Below are 22969 nucleotides of genomic sequence, written 5' to 3' on the forward strand. Positions count from 1 at the left end.
GCCATTTTTAAAAAGGCCCGGCGAAGCTCCATCACTTACGTAAATCATGCAAAAACAGGCGGCGTTGAGGTCTCCTCTTTAGATTTGGTTGGAAAGGGAAGAAATTGTGCTTTTACAGTGGTATTCATATTACAGTTGACCTGGAAGTATTACGGGTTTTTTTGGCGCTAAAATAAGGTCAATTTACGGACCAAGGCGATGTACAAAAGTGAGTGAGTTTACGTCACATAATGGTTGGATTCCAAACTAAATGGTGACTCATCCAGTAGATGAGTATTTCTATATTACTCTACAATTTCAAATTGTTCAACAAGAATGTACTGGGTTGGTTGAAAAGAGATACTAAACTGGCATACCGTGTATTATTTAGACATAGTGGAAGATATACTGAATTGATACTGTTTTTCATACTGAGATGGACCGAGATTTGTGTTGCTGTTGCACATATTTCATCATTGGTTTTGATTGAGTCTGTTGATTGGTCGGTGGTTGGGTTAATTTGTTTTACAATATGTTCAAATCAAACTTTATTTATACAGCACATTTCAGACATGGATGCAACGCAATGCGCTTCACAGGGAAAAACAAACAAATAAAAACGACGCGAAAATAAAAACGACGCTAAATATTTACACCACAACAAACATTAGGAATAACAATGAAAACTGAAAGACCAATGATCATGCTGAGGACTAAAATGGCAAGAACAGGATGTAATATCCAACCAAAATTATAAGCTAGTTTTACTACATTGAATAGGATGTAATATCCAACCAAAATTATAAGCTAGTTTTACTACATTGAATAGGATGTAATATCCAACCAAAATTATAAGCTAGTTTTACTACATTGAATAGGATGTAATATCCAACCAAAATTATAAGCTAGTTTTACTACATTGAATAGGATGTAATATCCAACCAAAATTATAAGCTAGTTTTACTACATTGAATAGGATGTAATATCCAACCAAAATTATAAGCTAGTTTTACTACATTGAATAGGATGTAATATCCAACCAAAATTATAAGCTAGTTTTACTACATTGAATAGGATGTAATATCCAACCAAAATTATAAGCTAGTTTTACTACATTGAATAGGATGTAATATCCAACCAAAATTATAAGCTAGTTTTACTACATTGAATAGGATGTAATATCCAACCAAAATTATAAGCTAGTTTTACTACATTGAATAGGATGTAATATCCAACCAAAATTATAAGCTAGTTTTACTACATTGAATAGGATGTAATATCCAACCAAAATTATAAGCTAGTTTTACTACATTGTTAGTAAACAAACAAAAAATGTCAGTTGGTTACATAAATAATTATGATTACTAAATGTTACACGATTACATCAAAAATAACAACAATAAATCACTGATATCGATTTGGGGGGAAATCAGGTTGTACGTTAAAACTAACACAACTATAAAAAAAAAAACATGGAAATGGGAGATATATTTTACCTCACTGGTTAGAGGACAACCTGCAGAAGACAGTCAGCTACATTTTTGAGTGGTGCATTTAAATTTAGGGGTCACCAAAACGAAGAAAAACGCAACACATTTTTGTCATCACTCATTTCTATATCAAGTTGAAATCAATTGCGCGAGAGGGGGGAGATGAGGTTTCACGTCCCGTTAAAACGATCAGCTCAAACACCACACGGAATATGGGAATAATGTGTACATCACTGGTTACAATTTGTAGAAAATAGCTAGCTACATTTTGAAGTGTTGCATTTTGATTCAAGTGGATCACCGACGAGATAAGTGTAACGCAACACTTTTTGTTAATCACATAAATAGTACTCTTTCAATTCAGAGCCTGGATTTTCCCCCTGAGGCTAATATCCATATCATGTTGAAATCAATGGAACAGGAGACAAACGTTTAGGGTTCGACATTGTAACATCATTAAAATACTCCTACTACAATATTAAAACATTCTACATTGTGACATTATCGTATTGATGTCATGAAACAACTCCTTCATGTATGTATTTTCTCTGATGTTTAATCAGAGATACTTTACCAGCGTCTCTCTTTCCACATCGATCACAGCTACGAGGTGTTTCTCCTGTGTTCTCTGGTGTGATATCAGGATGTTTGGCTGAGTAAAACTCTTCCCACATTGATTACAGCTACAAGGGTTCTCTCGTGTGACCGCTGGTGAATAGTCAGACTGCTAGATGTAACACATCTCTTCCCACATTGATCACAGCTATAAAAGATTTCTCTCCTGTGTGTGTTCTCTGATGTACCTTCAGCAAGCTTGAGTGATTAAAACTCTTCCTACATTGATTACAGCTATAAAGTTTCTCCCCAGTGTGAATTGTCCGGTGTAATTGTAATGTATATAATTTTGAAAAGGTCTTCCCGCAGTCAGAGCAACTAAAAGATTTCTCCCCTGTGTGTGTTGTCTGGTGTGTTTTCAGGCCGCTTCGAACATTAAAACTTTTCCCACATTGCTCACAGCTATAAGGTTTTTCTCCTGTGTGTGTTCTCTGGTGTATAGTCAGACGGCTAGATGTGACAAATCTCTTCTCACATTGATCACAGCTATAAGGTTTCTCTCCTGTGTGTGTTCTCTGATGTACCTTCAGGCAGCTTGAGTGCGTAAATCTCTTCCCACATTGATCACAGCTATAAGGTTTCTCTCCTGTATGGATTCTCTCATGTCTTTTTAGGTCTGCTGAAGAGGTGAATCTCTTCCCACAGTCAGAGCAGTGAGCTGTATCGCCTGTGTGAATTCTCTGGTGTACTTTTAGTGAATCTAATCTTGAATAACTCTTCCCACAGTCAGAGCAGTGGTGAGATTTTTTTCCTGTGGGTTTTCGTTGGTGTTTCTTGAGGTGTTCTGATGTGGAGAGACTCTTCTCTGCCTCGTCAGCTTCATGATGTTGCTGAGGCTCCCCAGAGGATCCACGATAGTCAAGTCTCTCTCCTGTGTTAACGACAAAGTCAGACAGATGGTTAAAGGCCCACAACAGCAGAAATCCACTGTATCATTCAGCTAAAAGGTGATGCCCAGGATGTTGTACAACAATTTACATCTGTAATGAATATTTAAATGCTTTGATAAACTGAATTGACAATTATCTTAATATGACAGTCAGTGATCAACAACAGTCATATTTTGTGTTATTTTTTTCACTTAGAGTCGTAAATCGTAAAAAAAAAACTCTAGGCTATATAGTCCCCTTTCTGTGCTAAAATTGCCGCATGAGGGCGATGCAAACTCAACTTGATTGCAGAAACTCATCCCTGCTAATACAGAAACCACTAGTTATGGATGTAGTATATCTGGTAATGAGGAAACCACTAGTTATGGATGTAGTATATCTGGTAATGAGGAAACCACTAGTTATGGATGTAGTATATCTGCTAATGAGGAAACCACTAGTTATGGATGTAGTATATCTGCTAATGAGGAAACCACTAGTTATGGATGTAGTATATCTGGTAATGAGGAAACCACTAGTTATGGATGTAGTATATCTGCTAATGAGGAAATCACTAGTTATGGATGTAGTATATCTGGTAATGAGGAAACCACTAGTTATGGATGTAGTATATCTGGTAATGAGGAAACCACTAGTTATGGATGTAGTGTATCTGCATGGAGCAAAAATGGTGAGCGAAGATTTTAGTTTTTCCACAATGTATTCTGTATATTACCACACATTTTCTGAGCAATATTGGGAGTGCTACTCGTTGAAACTCACATTAAACTCTGTCGCTATTCACTAATTCACCCTCATGGAGGGGAAACTCGGGGGAGTCCTCATAGGCTGACAGCAAAAATATTCTCCATTTCCAGGTTGCTTATGAGTGCATTTCACACTACTTTGGATTATAATTGTAAGGCTCGTTTGAATCTCCTGCTTAATATAATGTCTGTGCCATCGTCGCAAATCAGCTGCTTTCTACTTAAAAAACAATACAACTTCAAATCGGTAAAATGCTCTTTGGTTAGCTTTGCTACCAACATGTCAATGAGCATTAGCATTTAAGCTAACAACTGCTGCATTCAAAATAGGTATTTTGCAACTATCAAAACCAAATATCTTAGCGGCTCAAGAAATCATCAACTCCAAAAAGTAATGACCTGGTAAATCTAGACTGTTGAATGGTCCCAGAAGGTGACAGTTTATTTAGAAGTAATAACCTGGTAAATCTAGACTGTTGAATGGTCCCAGATGGTGAACAGTTTATTTAGTAATAACCTGGTAAATCTAGACTGGTGAATGGTCCCAGATGGTGAACAGTTTATTTAGAAGTAATAACCTGGTAAATCTAGACTGTTGAATGGTCCCAGATGGTGAATATCAGTTGTTTCCCCCACGGTGGTCATTCTACTTGTTTATGACGTGACTCTGAGTCATCAGGTTGCCATGGGCTACATGGGGTGTTTTGGTTTCACTCTGGGTTGAGTAGACAAACAGAAAGGGGACAAAGTCTCTCCTATTTCAGTGGTTGATAATACAGGGGGCGATCCAGGATTGGTCCATTTTAGTTTTAATCTAATACTATACAGTATATGAGTTTCTATTAATAAAGAGGACAATGTGGGACATTGGGATCACATTTCTAAATGACTGGAAACAAAAACACATTTCATGCAGTTCCACATGTGAACTTACAGGAACTGAAGACTTTGTACACTGAATGTACAAAACATTAAGAACACCTTTCCATGACAGACTGACCAGGTGAATCCAGGTTAAAGACATGATCCTTATTGATGTCACTCATCCAGTCCAAAATCAGTGTAGATGAGGGGGGAGGAGACAGGTTAAAACCCCTTAGAGTTGTCGTCTACACACCCACTTAAAATGTAATTAGTATAACACAACATTCCCCATAAGAATCTGTCTGTCTAGGCTACAGATATCTGTATATAGGCTGTGTTCCATTCCCACTGCACCCGCCGGATATCAGCCTTCCTCATCAGGGGTGAAAGGTGTCAGATCTACAGATATCACCCTTCCTCATCAGCGGTGAAAGGTGTCAGAGCAATAGATATCAGCCTTCCTCATCAGGGGTGAAAGGTGTCGGAGCTACAGATATCAGCCTTCCTCATCAGCGGTGAAAGGTGTCAGACAAACAGATATCAGCCTTCCTCATCAGCGGTGAAAGGTGTCAGACAAACAGATATCAGCCTTCCTCATGAGCGGTGAAAGGTGTCGGAGCTACGGATATCAGCCTTCCTCATCAGCGGTGAAAGGTGTCAGAGCTACAGATATCAGCCTTCCTCATCAGCGGTGAAAGGTGTCAGAGCTACAGATATCAGCCTTCCTCATCAGCGGTAAAAGGTGTCAGAGCTACAGATATCAGCCTTCCTCATCAGCGGTAAAAGGTGTCAGAGCTACAGATATCAGCCTTCCTCATCAGCGGTGAAAGGTGTCAGAGCTACAGATATCAGCCCTCCTCATCAGCGGTAAAAGGTGTCAGAGCTACAGATGTCAGCCTTCCTCATCAGGGGTGAAAGGTGTCGGAGCTACAGATATCAGCCTTCCTCATCAGCGGTGAAAGGTGTCAGAGCTACAGATATCAGCCTTCCTCATCAGCGGTGAAAGGTGTCAGAGCAATAGATATCAGCCTTCCTCATCAGCGGTGAAAGGTGTCAGAGCTACAGATATCAGCCTTCCTCATCAGCGGTGAAAGGTGTCAGAGCTACAGATATCAGCCTTCCTCATCAGCGGTGAAAGGTGTCAGAGCTACGGATATCAGCCTTCCTCATCAGCGGTGAAAGGTGTCAGAGCAATAGATATCAGCCTTCCTCATCAGCGGTGAAAGGTGTCAGAGCTACAGATATCAGCCTTCCTCATCAGCGGTGAAAGGTGTCAGAGCTACAGATATCAGCCCTCCTCATCAGGGGTGAAAGGTGTCAGAGCTACAGATATCAGCCTTCCTCATCAGCGGTGAAAGGTGTCAGATCTACAGATATCACCCTTCCTCATCAGCGGTAAAAGGTGTCAGAGCTACAAATATCAGCCTTCCTCATCAGCGGTGAAAGGTGTCAGAGCTATACAGATATCAGCCTTCCTCATCAGCGGTGAAAGGTGTCAGAGCTACAGATATCAGCCTTCCTCATCAGCGGTGAAAGGTGTCAGAGCTATACAGATATCAGCCTTCCTCATCAGCGGTGAAAGGTGTCGGAGCTACAGATATCAGCCTTCCTCATCAGCGGTGAAAGGTGTCAGAGCAATAGATATCAGCCTTCCTCATCAGCGGTGAAAGGTGTCAGAGCTACAGATATCAGCCTTCCTCATCAGCGGTGAAAGGTGTCAGAGCTACAGATATCAGCCTTCCTCATCAGGGATGAAAGGTGTCGGAGCTACAGATATCAGCCTTCCTCATCAGCGGTGAAAGGTGTCAGAGCTACAGATATCAGCCTTCCTCATCAGCGGTGAAAGGTGTCAGATCTACAGATATCAGCCTTCCTCATCAGGGGTGAAAGGTGTCGGAGCTACAGATATCAGCCTTCCTCATCAGCGGTGAAAGGTGTCAGATCTACAGATATCAGCCTTCCTCATCAGCAGTGAAAGGTGTCAGAGCTACGGATATCAGCCTTCCTCATCAGCGGTGAAAGGTGTCAGAGCTACAGATATCAGCCTTCCTCATCAGCGGTGAAAGGTGTCAGAGCTACAGATATCAGCCTTCCTCATCAGCGGTGAAAGGTGTCAGAGCTACAGATATCAGCCCTCCTCATCAGGGGTGAAAGGTGTCAGAGCTACAGATATCAGCCCTCCTCATCAGCGGTGAAAGGTGTCAGAGCTACAGCCGTGTTGTAAAAATCAGTCTTCTCAGGGAAAAAAAAACAATGTTTGTATCGTCCAAACAGTTTGGGCTCCAACACTAATATGATCCCTCTGTGGAAAGGAGGAGGAGTCTCTGGTGACTACAACACTAAAAGGAGGGGGAGTCTCTGGTGACTACAACACTAAAAGGAGGGGGAGTCTCTGGTGACTACAACACTAAAAGGAGGGGGAGTCTCTGGTGACTACAACACTAAAAGGAGGAGGAGTCTCTGGTGACTACAACACTAAAAGGAGGAGGAGTCTCTGGTGACTACAACACTAAAAGGAGGAGGAGTCTCTGGTGACTACAACACTAAAAGGAGGGGGAGTCTCTGGTGACTACAACACTAAAAGGAGGAGGAGTCTCTGGTGACTACAACACTAAAAGGAGGAGGAGTCTCTGGTGACTACAACACTAAAAGGAGGAGGAGTCTCTGGTGACTACAACACTAAAAGGAGGAGGAGTCTCTGGTGACTACAACACTAAAAGGAGGGGGAGTCTCTGGTGACTACAACACTAAAAGGAGGAGGAGTCTCTGGTGACTACAACACTAAAAGGAGGGGAGTCTCTGGTGACTACAACACTAAAAGGAGGAGGAGTCTCTGGTGACTACAACACTAAAAGGAGGAGGAGTCTCTGGTGACTACAACACTAAAAGGAGGAGGAGTCTCTGGTGACTACAACACTAAAAGGAGGAGGAGTCTCTGGTGACTACAACACTAAAAGGAGGGGGAGTCTCTGGTGACTACAACACTAAAAGGAGGAGGAGTCTCTGGTGACTACAACACTAAAAGGAGGGGGAGTCTCTGGTGACTACAACACTAAAAGGAGGGGGAGTCTCTGGTGACTACAACACTAAAAGGAGGAGGAGTCTCTGGTGACTACAACACTAAAAGGAGGAGGAGTCTCTGGTGACTACAACACTAAAAGGAGGGGGAGTCTCTGGTGACTACAACACTAAAAGGAGGGGGAGTCTCTGGTGACTACAACACTAAAAGGAGGAGGAGTCTCTGGTGACTACAACACTAAAAGGAGGAGGAGTCTCTGGTGACTACAACACTAAAAGGACGGGGAGTCTCTGGTGACTACAACACTAAAAGGAGGGGGAGTCTCTGGTGACTACAACACTAAAAGGAGGAGGAGTCTCTGGTGACTACAACACTAAAAGGAGGGGGAGTCTCTGGTGACTACAACACTAAAAGGAGGAGGAGTCTCTGGTGACTACAACACTAAAAGGACGAGGAGTCTCTGGTGACTACAACACTAAAAGGACGGGGAGTCTCTGGTGACTACAACACTAATATGATCCCTCTAGCTGGGTTTTCTGCATTGACAGGACAGAACATAAGATCGGGGGGGACTAGAGGGAAAAGAAACACTAGATCATCAAGCTGGGTTTTCTGCATCGACAGGACAGAACATAAGATCAGGGGGGGGGGGGGACTAGAGGGAAAAGAAACACTAGATCATCTAGCTGGGTTTTCAGCATCGACAGGACAGAACATAAAATCGGGGGGGGGGGGGACTAGAGGGAAAAGAAACACTAGATCATCAAGCTGGGTTTTCTGCATCGAATCTGCAGTTGAAACAATAACAAAGCTGTAATTCCACCACTGTTTTGGTAATAAGATGATGGATGGGACCGGAGAAATGTAACTACTCTCAAATTCATAGACAGACCTATGGATGCAAGGACTGACCATCCATGATATCAACATTATAGTTTTAACCATGTTGAGGCGATACAGTGTTGATTTACATTGTTTCTAAACATTGGAGTAAAAAAAGCTTATTTGGGGATCTAATGGATCTAACAGTTGAATTAAGCTCATGAGGAATGTGTCATATTCTTCAAGAATCAATGTGGCTATAAATAAATAAATAATTTAAAAGTCCAAATATGGATGAAGCAACTGCAGATTTCCCCTTTAACACCAAACATCAGTTCAACAACTGCAGATTACCCCTTTAACACCAAGCATCAGTTCAACAACTGCAGATTACCCCTTTAACACCACAAGCATCAGTTCAACAACTGCAGATTTCCCCTTTAACACCAAGCATCAGTTCAACAACTGCAGAGTTTGCGCCTCTGTTTTTAAGACAGTACTTACTAGTGTTAATCAGGGCCCGGTTTCTCAAAAGCATCTCACGGCTAACTTCATCATCAATACTGGATGCCTTAAGATGGCTTTGGGGAACCGGGCCCTGATATCCAGTTTCCTCCTCTTCCTCCTTTTTCGATGTGACAGTCATCTCCTCCTCCTCCAATTTCACTCCAACAACGGCAATTTCCTCTTCTTTTACTGTAACATCGTCTTCCTCTTTCACTCTGAACGCGTCTTCCTCCTCTTCTTTTACAGTAACATCCTCTTCTTTCACTGAAACGTCTTTCTCTTCTTCTTTCACTGTAACATCCTCCTCTTTCTCTTCCTCTTCTTCTTTCACTGTAACATCCTCCTCTTTCTCTTCCTCTTTCACTCTGAACGAGTCTTCCTCTTCTTTCACGGTAACGTCTCTCTCTTCTTCTTTCACTGTAACAGCCTCACCCTCTACTTGTTTTTGTATTGTAGCAGCCTCCTCTTCCTTCTCCTCTTTGACGAGAGCTTCTTCCTCCATGCTGCAGGCCTCTTCTGTAGCTGGAGGAGAAGCTTCTTCCTCCGTCCAGTCTTTAGCAAGACGAGAGTAGTTTAGTGAACTCATGGTCGGTGATGTTAGCTAGGCTAATGCTAACTTAACCAGACAGCTAGTTGACTAATAACAACGTAAAAATGTTAAATTAAATGGGATAACTATGTAGACGACAGAAGTGGGTTTAAAACACAGTGGCTAATATACACGAACGCGTCTAAAGAGTTTTATTGGTTCGTCTATTTTGTCAAGCGAGCTACCGAGGTGTCTGACTGACTGTTGATGCTGTTGAAAGAAGCGTTCCGTCCACTAGATTATACGTCACACCAGCAGCATTGCCTTATAGTCTCAGACTGCCATCTGTTGACTGGAGTGGGTAACGCAGTTGAGATAAACGTATATTTTATTTTCAGACAACAAGTTAACGGTTCGGAAGCATTCGTTTTTACCCACCAATGTAACAATAGTGTGGGTAAAATGCAATATTTCGCAACGTCATATTGATTTACTCTGTACTACCAAGTTTGTATGCTTTATGTTGGTTTGCAATTATAATATTGAGAAAGTTCCAGTGAAACTCTCTGCTTTATATCGGCAGCTTTTCTTCTTATGGACCTTAATTTAAAAGCATAATTTTTCTCCAAACAGATATTACATATGGAATCGGGACATATTGTATAAAGATACTTCTTTGTTTTTAGAATATTACCTACGATTAACCCTGTTGACTCATCGGTAGGAATGATTTGTTTTTAGAATATTACCTACGATTAACCCTGTTGACTCATCGGTAGGAAATATTTGTCTTTATTTCAGTCCATTCAACAACAGTAGATTTATACGAGCCTTCTATCAACAGGATGTTGTGTCTTTACCTTTGTCACTCATTATCAGTGATTTATTGCCACAATGTAAGGTACCTCTCTTTCATATCGTCTGAGATCCCCAAGGATTGGAAAGCTGCCGCAGTCATCCCCCTCTTCAAAGGGGGAGAAACCCTGGACCCAAACTGTTACAGACCTATATCCATCCTGTCCTGCCTATCTAAGGTCTTCGAAAGCCAAGTCAACAAACAGGTCACTGACCATCTCGAATCCCACCGTACCTTCTCCGCTGTGCAATCTGGTTTCCGAGCAGGTCACGGGTGCACCTCAGCCACGCTCAAGGTACTAAACGATATCATAACCGTAATCGATAAAAGACAGTACTGTGCAGCCGTCTTCATCGACATTGCCAAGGCTTTCGACTCTGTCAATCACCATATTCTTATCGGCAGACTCAGTAGCCTCAGTTTTTCTAATGACTGCCTTGCCTGGTTCACCAACTACTTTGCAGACAGAGTTCAGTGTGTCAAATCGGAGGGCATGCTGTCCGGTCCTCTGGCAGTCTCTATGGGGGTGCCACAGGGTTCAATTCTCGGGCCGACTCTTTTCTCTGTATATATCAATGATGTTGCTCTTGCAGGCGATTCCCTGATCCACCTCTACGCAGACAACACCATTCTGTATACTTCCGGCCCTTCCTTGGACACTGTGCTATCTAACCTCCAAACGAGCTTCAATGCCATACAACACTCCTTCCGTGGCATCCAACTGCAACTGTTCGCTGCCTGCACCCACACGCCCGACTAGCATCACCACCCTGGATGGTTCCGACCTAGAATATGTGGACATCTATAAGTACCTAGGTGTCTGGCTAGACTGTAAACTCTCCTTCCAGACTCATATCAAATATCTCCAATCTAAAATCAAATCTAGAGTCGGCTTTCTATTCCGCAACAAAGCCTCCTTCACTCACGGCGCCAAACTTACACTAGTAAAACTGACTATCCTACCAATCCTCGACTTTGGCGATGTCATTTACAAAATAGCTTCCAATACTCTACCCAGCAAACTGGATGCAGTTTATCACAGTGCCATCCGTTTTGTTACTAAAGCACCTTATACCACCCACCACTGCGACCTGTATGCTCTAGTCGGCTGGCCCTCGCTATATATTCATCGCCAGACCCACTGGTTCCAGGCCATCTACAAGTCCATGCTTGGTAAAGCTCCGCCTTATCTCAGTTCACTGGTCATGATGGCAACACCCACCCGTAGCACGCGCTCCAGCAGGTGTATCTCACTGATCGTCCCTAAAGCCAACACCTCATTTGGCCGCCTTTCATTCCAGTTCTCTGCTGCCTGTGACTGGAACGAATTGCAAAAATCGCTGAAGTTGGAGACTTTTATCTCCCTCACCAACTTCAAACATCTGCTATCTGAGCAGCTAACCGATCGCTGCAGCTGTACATAGTCCATCGGTAAATAGCCCACCCAATTTGACCTACCTCATCCCGATACTGTTTATATTTATTTACTTTTCTGCTCTTTTGCACACCAATATCTCTACATGTACATGACCATCTGATCATTTATCACTCCAGTGTTAATCTGCAAAATTGTAATTATTCGCCTACCTCCTCATGCCTTTTGCACACAATGTATATAGACTCTCTGTTTTTCTACTGTGTTACTGACTTGTTAATTGTTTACTCCATGTGTAACTCTGTGTTGTATGTTCACACTGCTATGCTTTATCTTGGCCAGGTCGCAGTTGCAAATGAGAACTTGTTCTCAACTAGCCTACCTGGTTAAATAAAGGTGAAATATATTTTTATTTAAACACTTGCTCTTTGGCTAGCTTTGCTACCAGCCTATGTCAATGAGCGTTAGCATTCAAGCTAACAACCGCTACATCCAAAATACATATTTTGCCACTATCTCAACTTCAAAAGGCACTTGCACATATGAGCTGATCTTTTGTTTCAATGGAGAAAATAATAATAAACTCCCACACTGCTCTTTACTAAGCTTTACGTATCGGCCACAGTGGACTAACATGAGAGAAAAATAAGAAACGTTAGAAAGATACTGAGCAGCTCATGTTATAGACAGAAGCAACCTAGACAGATATGTAAGAGTTTTTTTTAAAGAATAAACATGATTTGGCTTTTTATGGGTATTTCATATCATTGTTATATGTTTTTGTTTATATTACATTTGTTTTAGCCATAAGGGCAATGAAATCAACACATAGTTGCATATTTTAATAAGCTTGGGTCCCAGGAAAACACAGTCGGGCCCCAGACTGAAAAAGGTTTCAGAACCCCTGGTGTAAAAGGGTGGGCACAGTCAGACAGGAAGGACTTCCCACTGTCAAGACCAACTGGTACAAACACTTCTTTAACCGTACGGCCCTTTGAACACAGGGAAGAGGAGGACATAGGCTCGTCTGATCTGGAACTGCTATCATTGTCCTTGGTTGTCATGGGGATGATGATTGTGAGGTTGGTGAAGACTTTGCTGATGATGATTTTGGCGTGTTTACGTTTTGTCACCGTCTAAACAAATAATAGTCGTCTTGGACTGGCCGACCAAGAGGTCAAGGCCCTGGACCGAGGTAAGGTTGCCGTCTCCCTGGGAATTCAACACCTAGGTCCATGAACTGATTTCTCACATAAATGCATACATTCATTCATTCAGGTTACAGACCATGTAACTTGGCTTAGCACCCCTTAGACAAAGCGAGTGCAACAACATCCGTGGGTTAGTTACTGGGTTGGTAACACATGATGAAGTTCTGGATCCATACGTGTTAAGAGACCAGATAGAACTGGGATCGGAACCGGAACCAAAAGCTCCACCCTCTCCAAGTTACAGGCCAGTCTATGGGCCAAATGTCCGAAAGTGTAAATATGCGGAAATCATAGCCCTGGAATTAAAATGGGAGCAGTGGAAAGGCTTCACACCTAAATGTTTTATTTCATGTGATTTCAGGTGCTTAACTGGTTATAACTCTTTCCACATTGAGAAAATGAGTAAGGCTTTTCTCCTGTGTGTGTCCTCTCATGTTTTTTCTTGTTCCCTAACCCCCTAAAACTCTTGCCACAGTGGGAACATTGGTAGGGCTTCTCTCCTGTGTGTATTCTCTTATGCTCTTTTAGGCTCACAAACACAGTAAAACTCTTTCCACACTGGGAACATTGGAAAGGCTTTTCTACTGAGTGTGTCCTCTCATGAGCTTTTAGGTTACCTAACTGGGTAAAACCCTTTCCACACTGGGAACATTGGAAAGGCTTCTCTCCCGTGTGTATTCTCTCATGTTGCTTTAAGGTTCCTAACCACCTAAAACTCCTTCCACAGTGGGAACAGGGGTACGGCTTATCTCCAGAGTGTATTCTCTCATGTTTCTTCAGGTTCCCTAAATGGGTAAAATTCTTTCCACACAGGGAGCAGTGGTGAGGCTTTTCTCCTGTGTGTTTAGTCTTATGCTCTTTAAGGTTTCGTGACGTGGTAAAAGCCTTTCCACACTGAGAGCAAGGGTGGGGTTTCTCCCCTGTATGTGTCCTTTCATGTTCCTTCAGGTTCTCTAACTGAGTAAAATTCTTTCCACAATAGGAACACTGGTAAGGCTTCACTCCAGAGTGTATTCTCTCATGCTTTTTCAGATTCCCTAACCGGTTAAAATTCTTTCCACACTGGGAGCAGTGGTGAGGCTTCTTTCCTGTGTGTATTATTGTATGTTCTTTCAGGTTCCCTAACCGGTTAAAACCCTTTCCACACTGGGAGCATTGAAAGGGCATTTCTCCTGTGTGTGTCCTCTCATGCTTTTTTAAATCCTGTGAACATGAAAATATTTTTTCACACTGAAAGCATTGAAAAGGCTTTTCTCCTTTGTGTGTCCTCTCATGCTGTTTTAGGTTCTGTAACTTGGTAAAATGCTTTCCACACTGGGAGCAGTGGTGTCGTCTGGCTGGATTTGGCATTTCTGGGTCTGGTTCTCCTGATGGACTCTTCCTGTTGTGAGAGTGTGGTCTTTCTCCTGTCAAAGACAACAGATTACTTAGTTAAATTCTAAACAGAGACCTGAATGAAACCTCCACATGATAAAACTGTCTTCCCATGAGGTTTAATCCAGACAACAACCCTCAATAACCTGAGGTCAGGTTTCAGAAAATGGCCATAATTTTCAAAAACACTTATGAGGAGGCAGTTGTATGGAACCATCACACATCATCACTTTAATACATAAGCGATTCCGCGATTCCACACCAGCGGAAGTGAAAAAATAGTTAGATTGGCAATTCTCACACGCAAACTTAATTACAATGAAAGGTACTTTAGAAATAGATATTTATAATAATACGTTTTATTTATGATCTTATTTTATCTTAATATTTAATCTTTAAATGAATCTAATCTATAAATTAATGAGAATTAAAGGTGTATTTCGGGAATATAGAAATACTCCATATAGAAATGCCCCATATAGAAATACTCCATATAGAAATACTCCACGTAGAAATACTCCACGTAGAAATGCCCCACATAGAAATGCCCCATATAGAAATACTCCACATAGAAATACTCCACATAGAAATACTCCATATATAAGTGCCCCATATAGAAATACTCCACATAGAAATACTCCATATAGAAATACTCCATATAGAAATACTCCATATAGAAGTGCCCCATATAGAAATACTCCACATAGAAATACTCCATATAGAAGTGCCCCATATAGAAATACTCCATATAGAAATACTCCATATATAAATACTCCATATAGAAATACTCCACGTAGAAATACTCCACGTAGAAATACTCCACGTAGAAATACTCCACATAGAAATACTCCACATAGAAATACTCCATATAGAAGTGCCCCATATAGAAATGCCCCATATAGAAATACTCCATATAGAAATACTCCATACAGAAATACTCCATACAGAAATGCCCCATACAGAAATGCCCCATACAGAAATGCCCCATATAGAAATACTCCATATAGAAATACTCCATATAGAAATACTCCATATAGAAATACTCCATATTCCATTTAGAAATACTTCATATAGAAATACTCCATACAGAAATGCCCCATGTAGAAATACTCCATATAGAAATACTCCATATAGAAATACTCCATATAGAAATACTCCATATAGAAATACTCCATACAGAAATGCCCCATATAGAAATACTCCATTTAGAAATACTCCATGTAGAAATACTCCATGTAGAAATACTCCATATAGAAATACTCCACATAGAAATACTCCACATAGAAATACTCCATATAGAAATACTCCATTTAGAAATACTCCACATAGAAATACTCCATATTCCATATAGAAATACTTCATATAGAAATACTCCATATAGAAATACTCCATATAGAAATACTCCACATAGAAATACTCCATATAGAAATACTCCATTTAGAAATACTCCACATAGAAATACTCCATATTCCATATAGAAATACTTCATATAGAAATCTTCCATATAGAAATGCTCCATATAGAAATGCTTCATATAGAAATACTCCATATAGAAATACTCCATATAGAAATAATCCATATAGAAATACTCCACATAGAAATACTCCACATAGAAATACTCCACATAGAAATACTCCCCATAGAAATACTCCATATAGAAATACTCCACATAGAAATACTCCATACTCTATATATAAATTATCAATATAGAAATGCCCCATATAGAAATACTCCATATAGAAATACACCATATAGAAATACCCATATAGAAATTCTCCATACTCCACATAGAAATACTCCATATAGAAATACTCCATATTCCATATAGAAATACACCATATAGAAGTACCCCATATAGAAATACTCCATATTCCATACAGAAATACTCCATTTAGAAATACTCCATATAGAAATGCTCCATATAGAAATGCTCCATATAGAAATGCTCCAGAGATCCAGAACAGTCAGCTGAGAGAATCCCAGGAGCTCAGCCAGAGAGACCGTTACACTACAGCAGCATCCAGGGGAACACACACACAGCTCCAACTGGCTAAAACGCTTTTCACATTGGGAGCAGTGGTAAGGCATCTCTCCTCTGTGTGTCCACTCATGCGAATTCAGACTCCCTAACCAGGTAAAACTCTTTCCACATTGGGAGCAATGGTAAGGCTTCTCTCCAGAGTGTATTCTGTGATGTATTTTCAGGTTCCCTACCTGGGTGAAACTCTTCTCACACTGAGAACATTGGTAAGGCTTTTCTCCTGTGTGTGTCCTCTCGTGACTTTTTAGATCCCCTGATCGTGAAAATCTCTTTTCACATTGGGAGCAGTGGTAAGGCTTTTCTCCTGTGTGTGTCCTCTCATGCTCTTTTAAGTGTCCTAACCGGGTAAAACGTTTTCCACACTGGGAACATTGGAATGGCTTTTCTCCAGAGTGTAGTTTCTCATGCCTTTTCAGGTTGACTAACACGGTAAAACTCTTTTCACACTGGGAACATTGGAAAGGCTTTTCTCCTGTGTGTGTTCTCTCATGCTGTTTTAGGTACCCTAACCAGGTAAAACTCTTTCCACAATGGGAACAGTGATGTTGTCTTGCTGGTTTGGGCATCTCTGGGTCTGGTTCCCCTGAAGGACTCTTCCCGCTGTCAGAGTGAGAGTCTGGTCTCTCTCCTGTCAAAGACAGAGCATTTAGTTAAATACTAATCAGAGACCTGAATGAAACCTCCACATAATAAAACTGTCTTCCCATGAGGTTAAATCCAGACTAGATCCCTAAATGAAATACAGAGCGCGTAATTAAACAGAGACCTGAATGATACCTCTACATGACAAAACTGTCTTCCTATTAGGTTTGATTTCCTAGAATTCCCAGGCTTTTCAGAAATCCTGGTTTGGAGGATTCCGGATTTCCTGCTTATTCGCTAATGATTCTGGGCATCTTGGAAAATTGGGGAAAGTGACCAGATATTTATAATCCTACTGTCTTTGAGGTTTAATCCAGACGAGATTCCTCAATAACCTGAAGGTCAGAACATTTGAGATAAGATTTTCAGAACATTTCCAATTTCCGTCATAATAAATATAGCTGCAAGCAGCAATGTAACAGGATACTTGTAAACAGGCAGAAAGAGACCGTTGCATGGAAGCATTAAATATCCTCCCTTGTGGACTCCTAACAATTCAAAACACTTCAATGGGTCAAGTTTCAAATTGATTAAGAGAAGAGAAGTGGAGTTATTAGGGTTTAATAGAAAACACTTGTGTTTTACAAAGATGCATTTTACTACTGCTACCACCATCGCTACTACTACTACTACTACTACTACTACCACTGCTAATACTACTACTGCTACTACCATTACTGCTAATACTACTGCCACTTCCATCGCTACTGCTACTACCATTATTGCTGCTATTACTGCTACCACTACTACTACTACTCAACTACTAGTGCTATTACTACTACTGCTACTACCACAACTACTACTACTACTCAACAACTAGTGCTATTACTACTACTGCTACTACTACTACCACAACTACTACTACTACTCAACTACTAGTGCTACTACTACAACTACTACTGCTACGACCGAAAACAACAAGTGCTACTACTGCTACTACCCAACTACTAGTGCTACTACTACTGCTACAACTACTACTCAACTACTACTACTACTACTATCACTACTACTAATACTACCCAACCACTAGTGCTACTACTACTACTATCGCTACTACTGCCACTTCTATTGCTACTGCTACTACCATTACTGCTACTACTACTGCCACTTATATTGCTACCGCTACTAACATTACTGCTACTACTGTTACTACTGCTAATATCCTGTTGGTTATTACTGCATTGTCGGAACTAGAAGCACAAGCATTTCGCTACACTCGCATTAACATCTGCTAACCATGTGTATGTGACAAATAAAATTTGATTTGATTTAATCACTATTACTACTACCACTACTACTGCTTCTACCACTACTACTGCTTCCGCTACTACAACTACTGCTTCCGCTACCACTGCTACCACTACTACTGCTTCTACCACTACTACCACCACTACTACTACCGCTACTACAACTACCACTGCTACTGCTTCCGCTACTACCACTACTGCTTCCGCACTACCACTACTACCACTACTACTACAGCTACCACAACTACTGCTTCCAGTACCACTGCTACCGCTACTACTGCAGCTACTGCTACCATAACTACTGCTAACACTACTACCGATACCACAACTACTACTAACACTACTACCGCTACCACAACTAATGCTAACACTTCTACCGCTAACACTACTACCGCTAACACTACTACTACTGCAGCTACGACTACTACCGCTACCACAGCTACTGCAGCTACTACTACTACAGCTACTACTACTACCGCTAACATTACTGCTGCTACTACTACTACTACCGCTACCACAGCTACTGCTTCCATTACTGCTGCTACTACGCAACTACTAGTGCTACTGATACTACTACTGCTACTATCGCTACTGATACTACCATTACTGCTGCTATTACTAATACTATTACTGCCACTTCTATTGCTATTGCTACTACCATTACTGCTACTACTACTATTTACTACTACTACAACTACTGCTTCCATTACTGCTGCTACTACGCAACTACTAGTGCTACTGATACTACTACTGCTACTATCGCTACTGATACTACCATTACTGCTGCTATTACTAATACTATTACTGCCACTTCTATTGCTATTGCTACTACCATTACTGCTACTACTACTAATACTACTACTGCCACTTATATTGCTACTGCTACTACCATTACTGCTACTACTACAAATACTACTACTGCCACTTCTATTGCTACTACCATTATTGCTACTACTACTAATACTACTACTGCCACTTCTATTGCTACTACCATTATTGCTACTACTACTAATACTACTACTGCCACTAATATTGCTACTGCTACTATCATTACTGCTACTACTAATACCACTTCTATTGCTACTACTATTACTGCTACTAATACTACTACTGTCACTTCTATTGCTACTGCTACTATCATTATTGCTACTGGTACTAATACTACTACTGCCACTTCTATTGCTACTGCTACTAACATTACTGCAGCTACTACTACTACTCATTTACATTTACATTTAAGTCATTTAGCAGACGCTCTTATCCAGATACTCCTACTCCTACTGCTACTACCACTCCAACTACTGCTGCTACCACCACTACCACTGCTATCACTATTACCTCTACCACCGCTATTACCACTACTACCACTGCTTCTACCACTACTACTGCTTCCGCTACCACTACTACTGCTTTCGCACTAACACAACTACTGCTAACACTACTACCGCAACTACTGCTAACACTACTACAGCTACCACAACTACTGCTAACAATACCACCGCTACCACAACTACTGCTTCCGCTACCAGACCTACTACTGCAGCTACGACTAGTACTGCTACCACTGCAGCTACGACTACTAACGCTACCCCAACTACTGCTACCACAGCTACGACTACTACCGCTACCCCAACTACTGCTACCACTACTACTGCAGCTACGACTACTACCGCTACCACAGCTACTACTACCAGTACTACTGCAGCTACTACGACTACCACTACTACAGCTACTACTACCACTACTACTGCAGCTACTACTACTACCACTACTACTGCAGCTACTACTACTACCACTACTGCAGCTACTACTACTACGACTACCACTACTGCTACTACTACCACTACTACCGCTACCACAGCTACTACTACCATTACAGCTACGACGACTACTACCAACTACTGCTACCACTACTACTGCAGCTACTACTACCACTACAACTGCAGCTACGACTACTACCGCTACTACTACCACTACAACTGCAGCTACTACGACTACCACTACTACAGCTACCACAGCTACTACTACCACTACTACTGCAGCTACTACGACTACTACGACTACCACTACCACTACTACTGCTGCTACTACTGCAGCTACGACTACTACCGCTACCACAGCTATTACTACCACTACTACTGCAGCTACTACGACTACCACTACTACAGCTACCACAGCTACTACTACCACTACTACAGCTACGACTACTACCGCTACCCCAACTACTGCTACCACTACTACTGCAGCTACGACTACTACCGCTACCACAGCTACTACTACCACTACTACTGCAGCTACTACTACCACTACTACTACCACAGCTACTACTACAGCTACTACTACTGCAGCTACTACTACTACCACAACTACTGCAGCTACTACTACTACCACAACTACTGCAGCTACTACTACTACCACTACTACTGCAGCTACTATGACTACCACTACTGCTACTACTACAACAGCTACCACAGCTACTACTACCACCACTACAGCTACGACTACTACTGCAGCTACTACTACTACCCCAACTACTGCTACCACTACTACTGCAGCTACGACTACTATCGCTACCACAGCTACTACTACCACTACAGCTACTACTACCACTACTACAGCTACCACAGCTACTACTACCACTACCAGTACTGCTACTACTACAGTTACCACAGCTACTACTACCACCACTACTACTGCAGCTACTACTACTATCACTACTACAGCTACCACAGCTACTACTACCACCACTACAACTGCAGCTGCGATTACTACTGCAGCTACTATTACTACCACCACTACTGTAGCTACCACTACAGCTACTACTGCTACCACTACCACCACTACTGCTGCTACCGCTACCACAACTACTACCGCTACCACTACTACTACCACCACTACAGCTACTGCTGCTACTACTACTACTACTGCTTCTGCTACTACTACTACCACCACCACCGCTATATCTACTACTGCTGCTCAAATAAAATGTTAATTGTTACATGCGGTAAATACAATAGGTGTAGACCTTACAGTGAAATGGCTACTTACAGTAGTGGCTACAACCGCTACCACCACTACAGCTACTACTGCAGCCACTACTACTACCGCTACCACAACTACAACCGCTACCACCGCTAATACTACTACTGCAGCCACTACTACTACTGCTACCACAACTACAACCGCTAACACCGCTAATACTACTACTGCAGCCACTACTACTACCACAACTACAACCGCTACCACCGCTAATACTACTACTACTACTATATAGCCTCCACATTGACTCTGTACTGGACCCCCTCTACATAGCCTCCACATTGACTCTGTTCTGGTACCCCCTGTATACAGCCTCCACATTGACTCTGTACCGGTACCCCCTGTATATAGCCTCCACATTGACTCTGTACTGGTATCCCCTGTATATAGCCTCCACATTGACACTGTACTGGTAACCCCTGTATATAGCCTCCACATTGACTCTGTACTGGTACCTCCTGTATATAGCCTCCACATTGACTCTGTACTGGTAACCCCTGTATATAGCCTCCACATTGACTCTGTACTGGTACCCCCTGTATATAGCCTCCACATTGACTCTGTACTGGTACCCCCTGTATATTGACTCTGTACTGGTACCCCCTGTATATTGACTCTGTACTGGTACCCCCTGTATATAGCCTAGTATTTCGTCCTGCTATTATTATTTACTGCTGCTCTTTTAATGAATTGGATCCATCGTTAACGTTTTGTTGGTGGCCCGCTCTTTAATGGTATACATACCTTACACTGTAGCTTTAACTATTCCTACAGTAAAGAACAACATGTTCAAGTATAAAACGTCAATAGAACGAATGCCCCTTGAAACCACACATTAGTTCAACAACTGCAGAGTTTTGCCCGTTTCTAAGATAGTACTACTCACTGGCGTTAATCACCTCTCCCGTCTCCTCTTCCTCTTTCGATGTGCCATTTATCTCTCCCTCGTTCATTCCTCCAAAAACAGCATCCTCCTCTTTCTCTTCCTCCTCTTCTTTTACTGTAACATCCTCCTCTTTCACTCTGAACGAGTCTTCCTCTTCTTTCAGTGAAACGTCTTTCTCTTCTTCTTTCACTGTAACAGCCTCACCCTCTACTTTTACTGTGACATCCTCTTCTTCCTTCTCCTCTTTCACGACAATGTTCAGCCACATGCCTTTCTCCGTCCAGCGGACCTCCTCTCCTTTTGCAGGAGGAGAGTAGCTTAGGGAGCTCATGGTCGGAGATGTTAGCTGGCTAACGTAACTAGTTCGCATGAGCGATTAGCCAAACTTAACCAGCCAGCTAACAACGTAAATATGAAATTAAATGGGGCAACTAGATACGACAGAAGTGTATTCAACGCAGACTGCTTGATGCACCGAAAGTGTCTAAAGAGCTTGACTGTTTCGGGTATTTTGGCTAGCAAGATAACGAGGTGGATAACTAGCTGTTGTTATCGAGGAAGCGTCCCGTCCACTAGATTACGCGTCACACTGAAAGCATCGCCTGAAAGACACATCGCCATCAGCTGACTGGAGTGGGTAACGCAGTTGAGAAGAACGTGTATTTTTATATTTGCATGTTGTATTTAAACGCAACATGCAAAAACAGTTCATATAAGGAAATCAGTCAATTGAAATAAATTAATTAGGCCCTGATCTATGGCTTTCACAGGGCATATGCCCTAATCTATGGCTTTCACAGGGCATATGTCCTAATCTATGGCTTTCACAGGGCATAG

The 22969-nt window shown here is 41.7% G+C and overlaps 2 protein-coding genes across 2 annotated transcripts; both read right to left on the minus strand.

Moving 5' to 3' along the window:
• Positions 1-1008: 1008 nt before the first annotated feature.
• On the minus strand, positions 1009-9719 carry LOC135529426 (zinc finger protein 892-like). Its single transcript, XM_064958178.1, has 2 exons — positions 8930-9719; positions 1009-2955 (listed from the first exon to the last, which is right to left on the minus strand). The coding sequence occupies exons 1-2, from the start codon at positions 9516-9518 to the stop codon at positions 2189-2191; spliced, it is 1356 nt and encodes a 451-aa protein (XP_064814250.1). The 5' UTR covers positions 9519-9719; the 3' UTR covers positions 1009-2188.
• Positions 9720-14173: 4454 nt separating this feature from the next.
• On the minus strand, positions 14174-22699 carry LOC135529424 (zinc finger protein 771-like). Its single transcript, XM_064958177.1, has 3 exons — positions 22133-22699; positions 16316-16946; positions 14174-14309 (listed from the first exon to the last, which is right to left on the minus strand). The coding sequence occupies exons 1-3, from the start codon at positions 22500-22502 to the stop codon at positions 14174-14176; spliced, it is 1137 nt and encodes a 378-aa protein (XP_064814249.1). The 5' UTR covers positions 22503-22699.
• Between the last annotated feature and the right edge of the window lie 270 nt (positions 22700-22969).

This window comes from Oncorhynchus masou, unplaced genomic scaffold, assembly GCF_036934945.1.
Source record: "Oncorhynchus masou masou isolate Uvic2021 unplaced genomic scaffold, UVic_Omas_1.1 unplaced_scaffold_1164, whole genome shotgun sequence".
NCBI lineage: Eukaryota > Metazoa > Chordata > Actinopteri > Salmoniformes > Salmonidae > Oncorhynchus > Oncorhynchus masou.

Excerpts from the sequence above, each read along its gene's own strand:
- LOC135529424 (XM_064958177.1), bottom strand. The coding sequence starts at position 22,502 with ATGCGAACTAGTTACGTTAGCCAGCTAACATCTCCGACCATGAGCTCC. Across the intron at positions 16,947-22,132 it reads GGGAGAGGTGATTAACGCCA|GAGAGAGACCAGACTCTCAC; the intron begins GTGAGTAGTACT and ends TGTCTTTGACAG. Across the intron at positions 14,310-16,315 it reads CGTTTTAGCCAGTTGGAGCT|GAGAAAGACCACACTCTCAC; the intron begins GTGTGTGTGTTC and ends TGTCTTTGACAG.
- LOC135529426 (XM_064958178.1), bottom strand. The coding sequence starts at position 9,518 with ATGAGTTCACTAAACTACTCTCGTCTTGCTAAAGACTGGACGGAGGAA. Across the intron at positions 2,956-8,929 it reads CCGGGCCCTGATTAACACTA|GAGAGAGACTTGACTATCGT; the intron begins GTAAGTACTGTC and ends TCGTTAACACAG.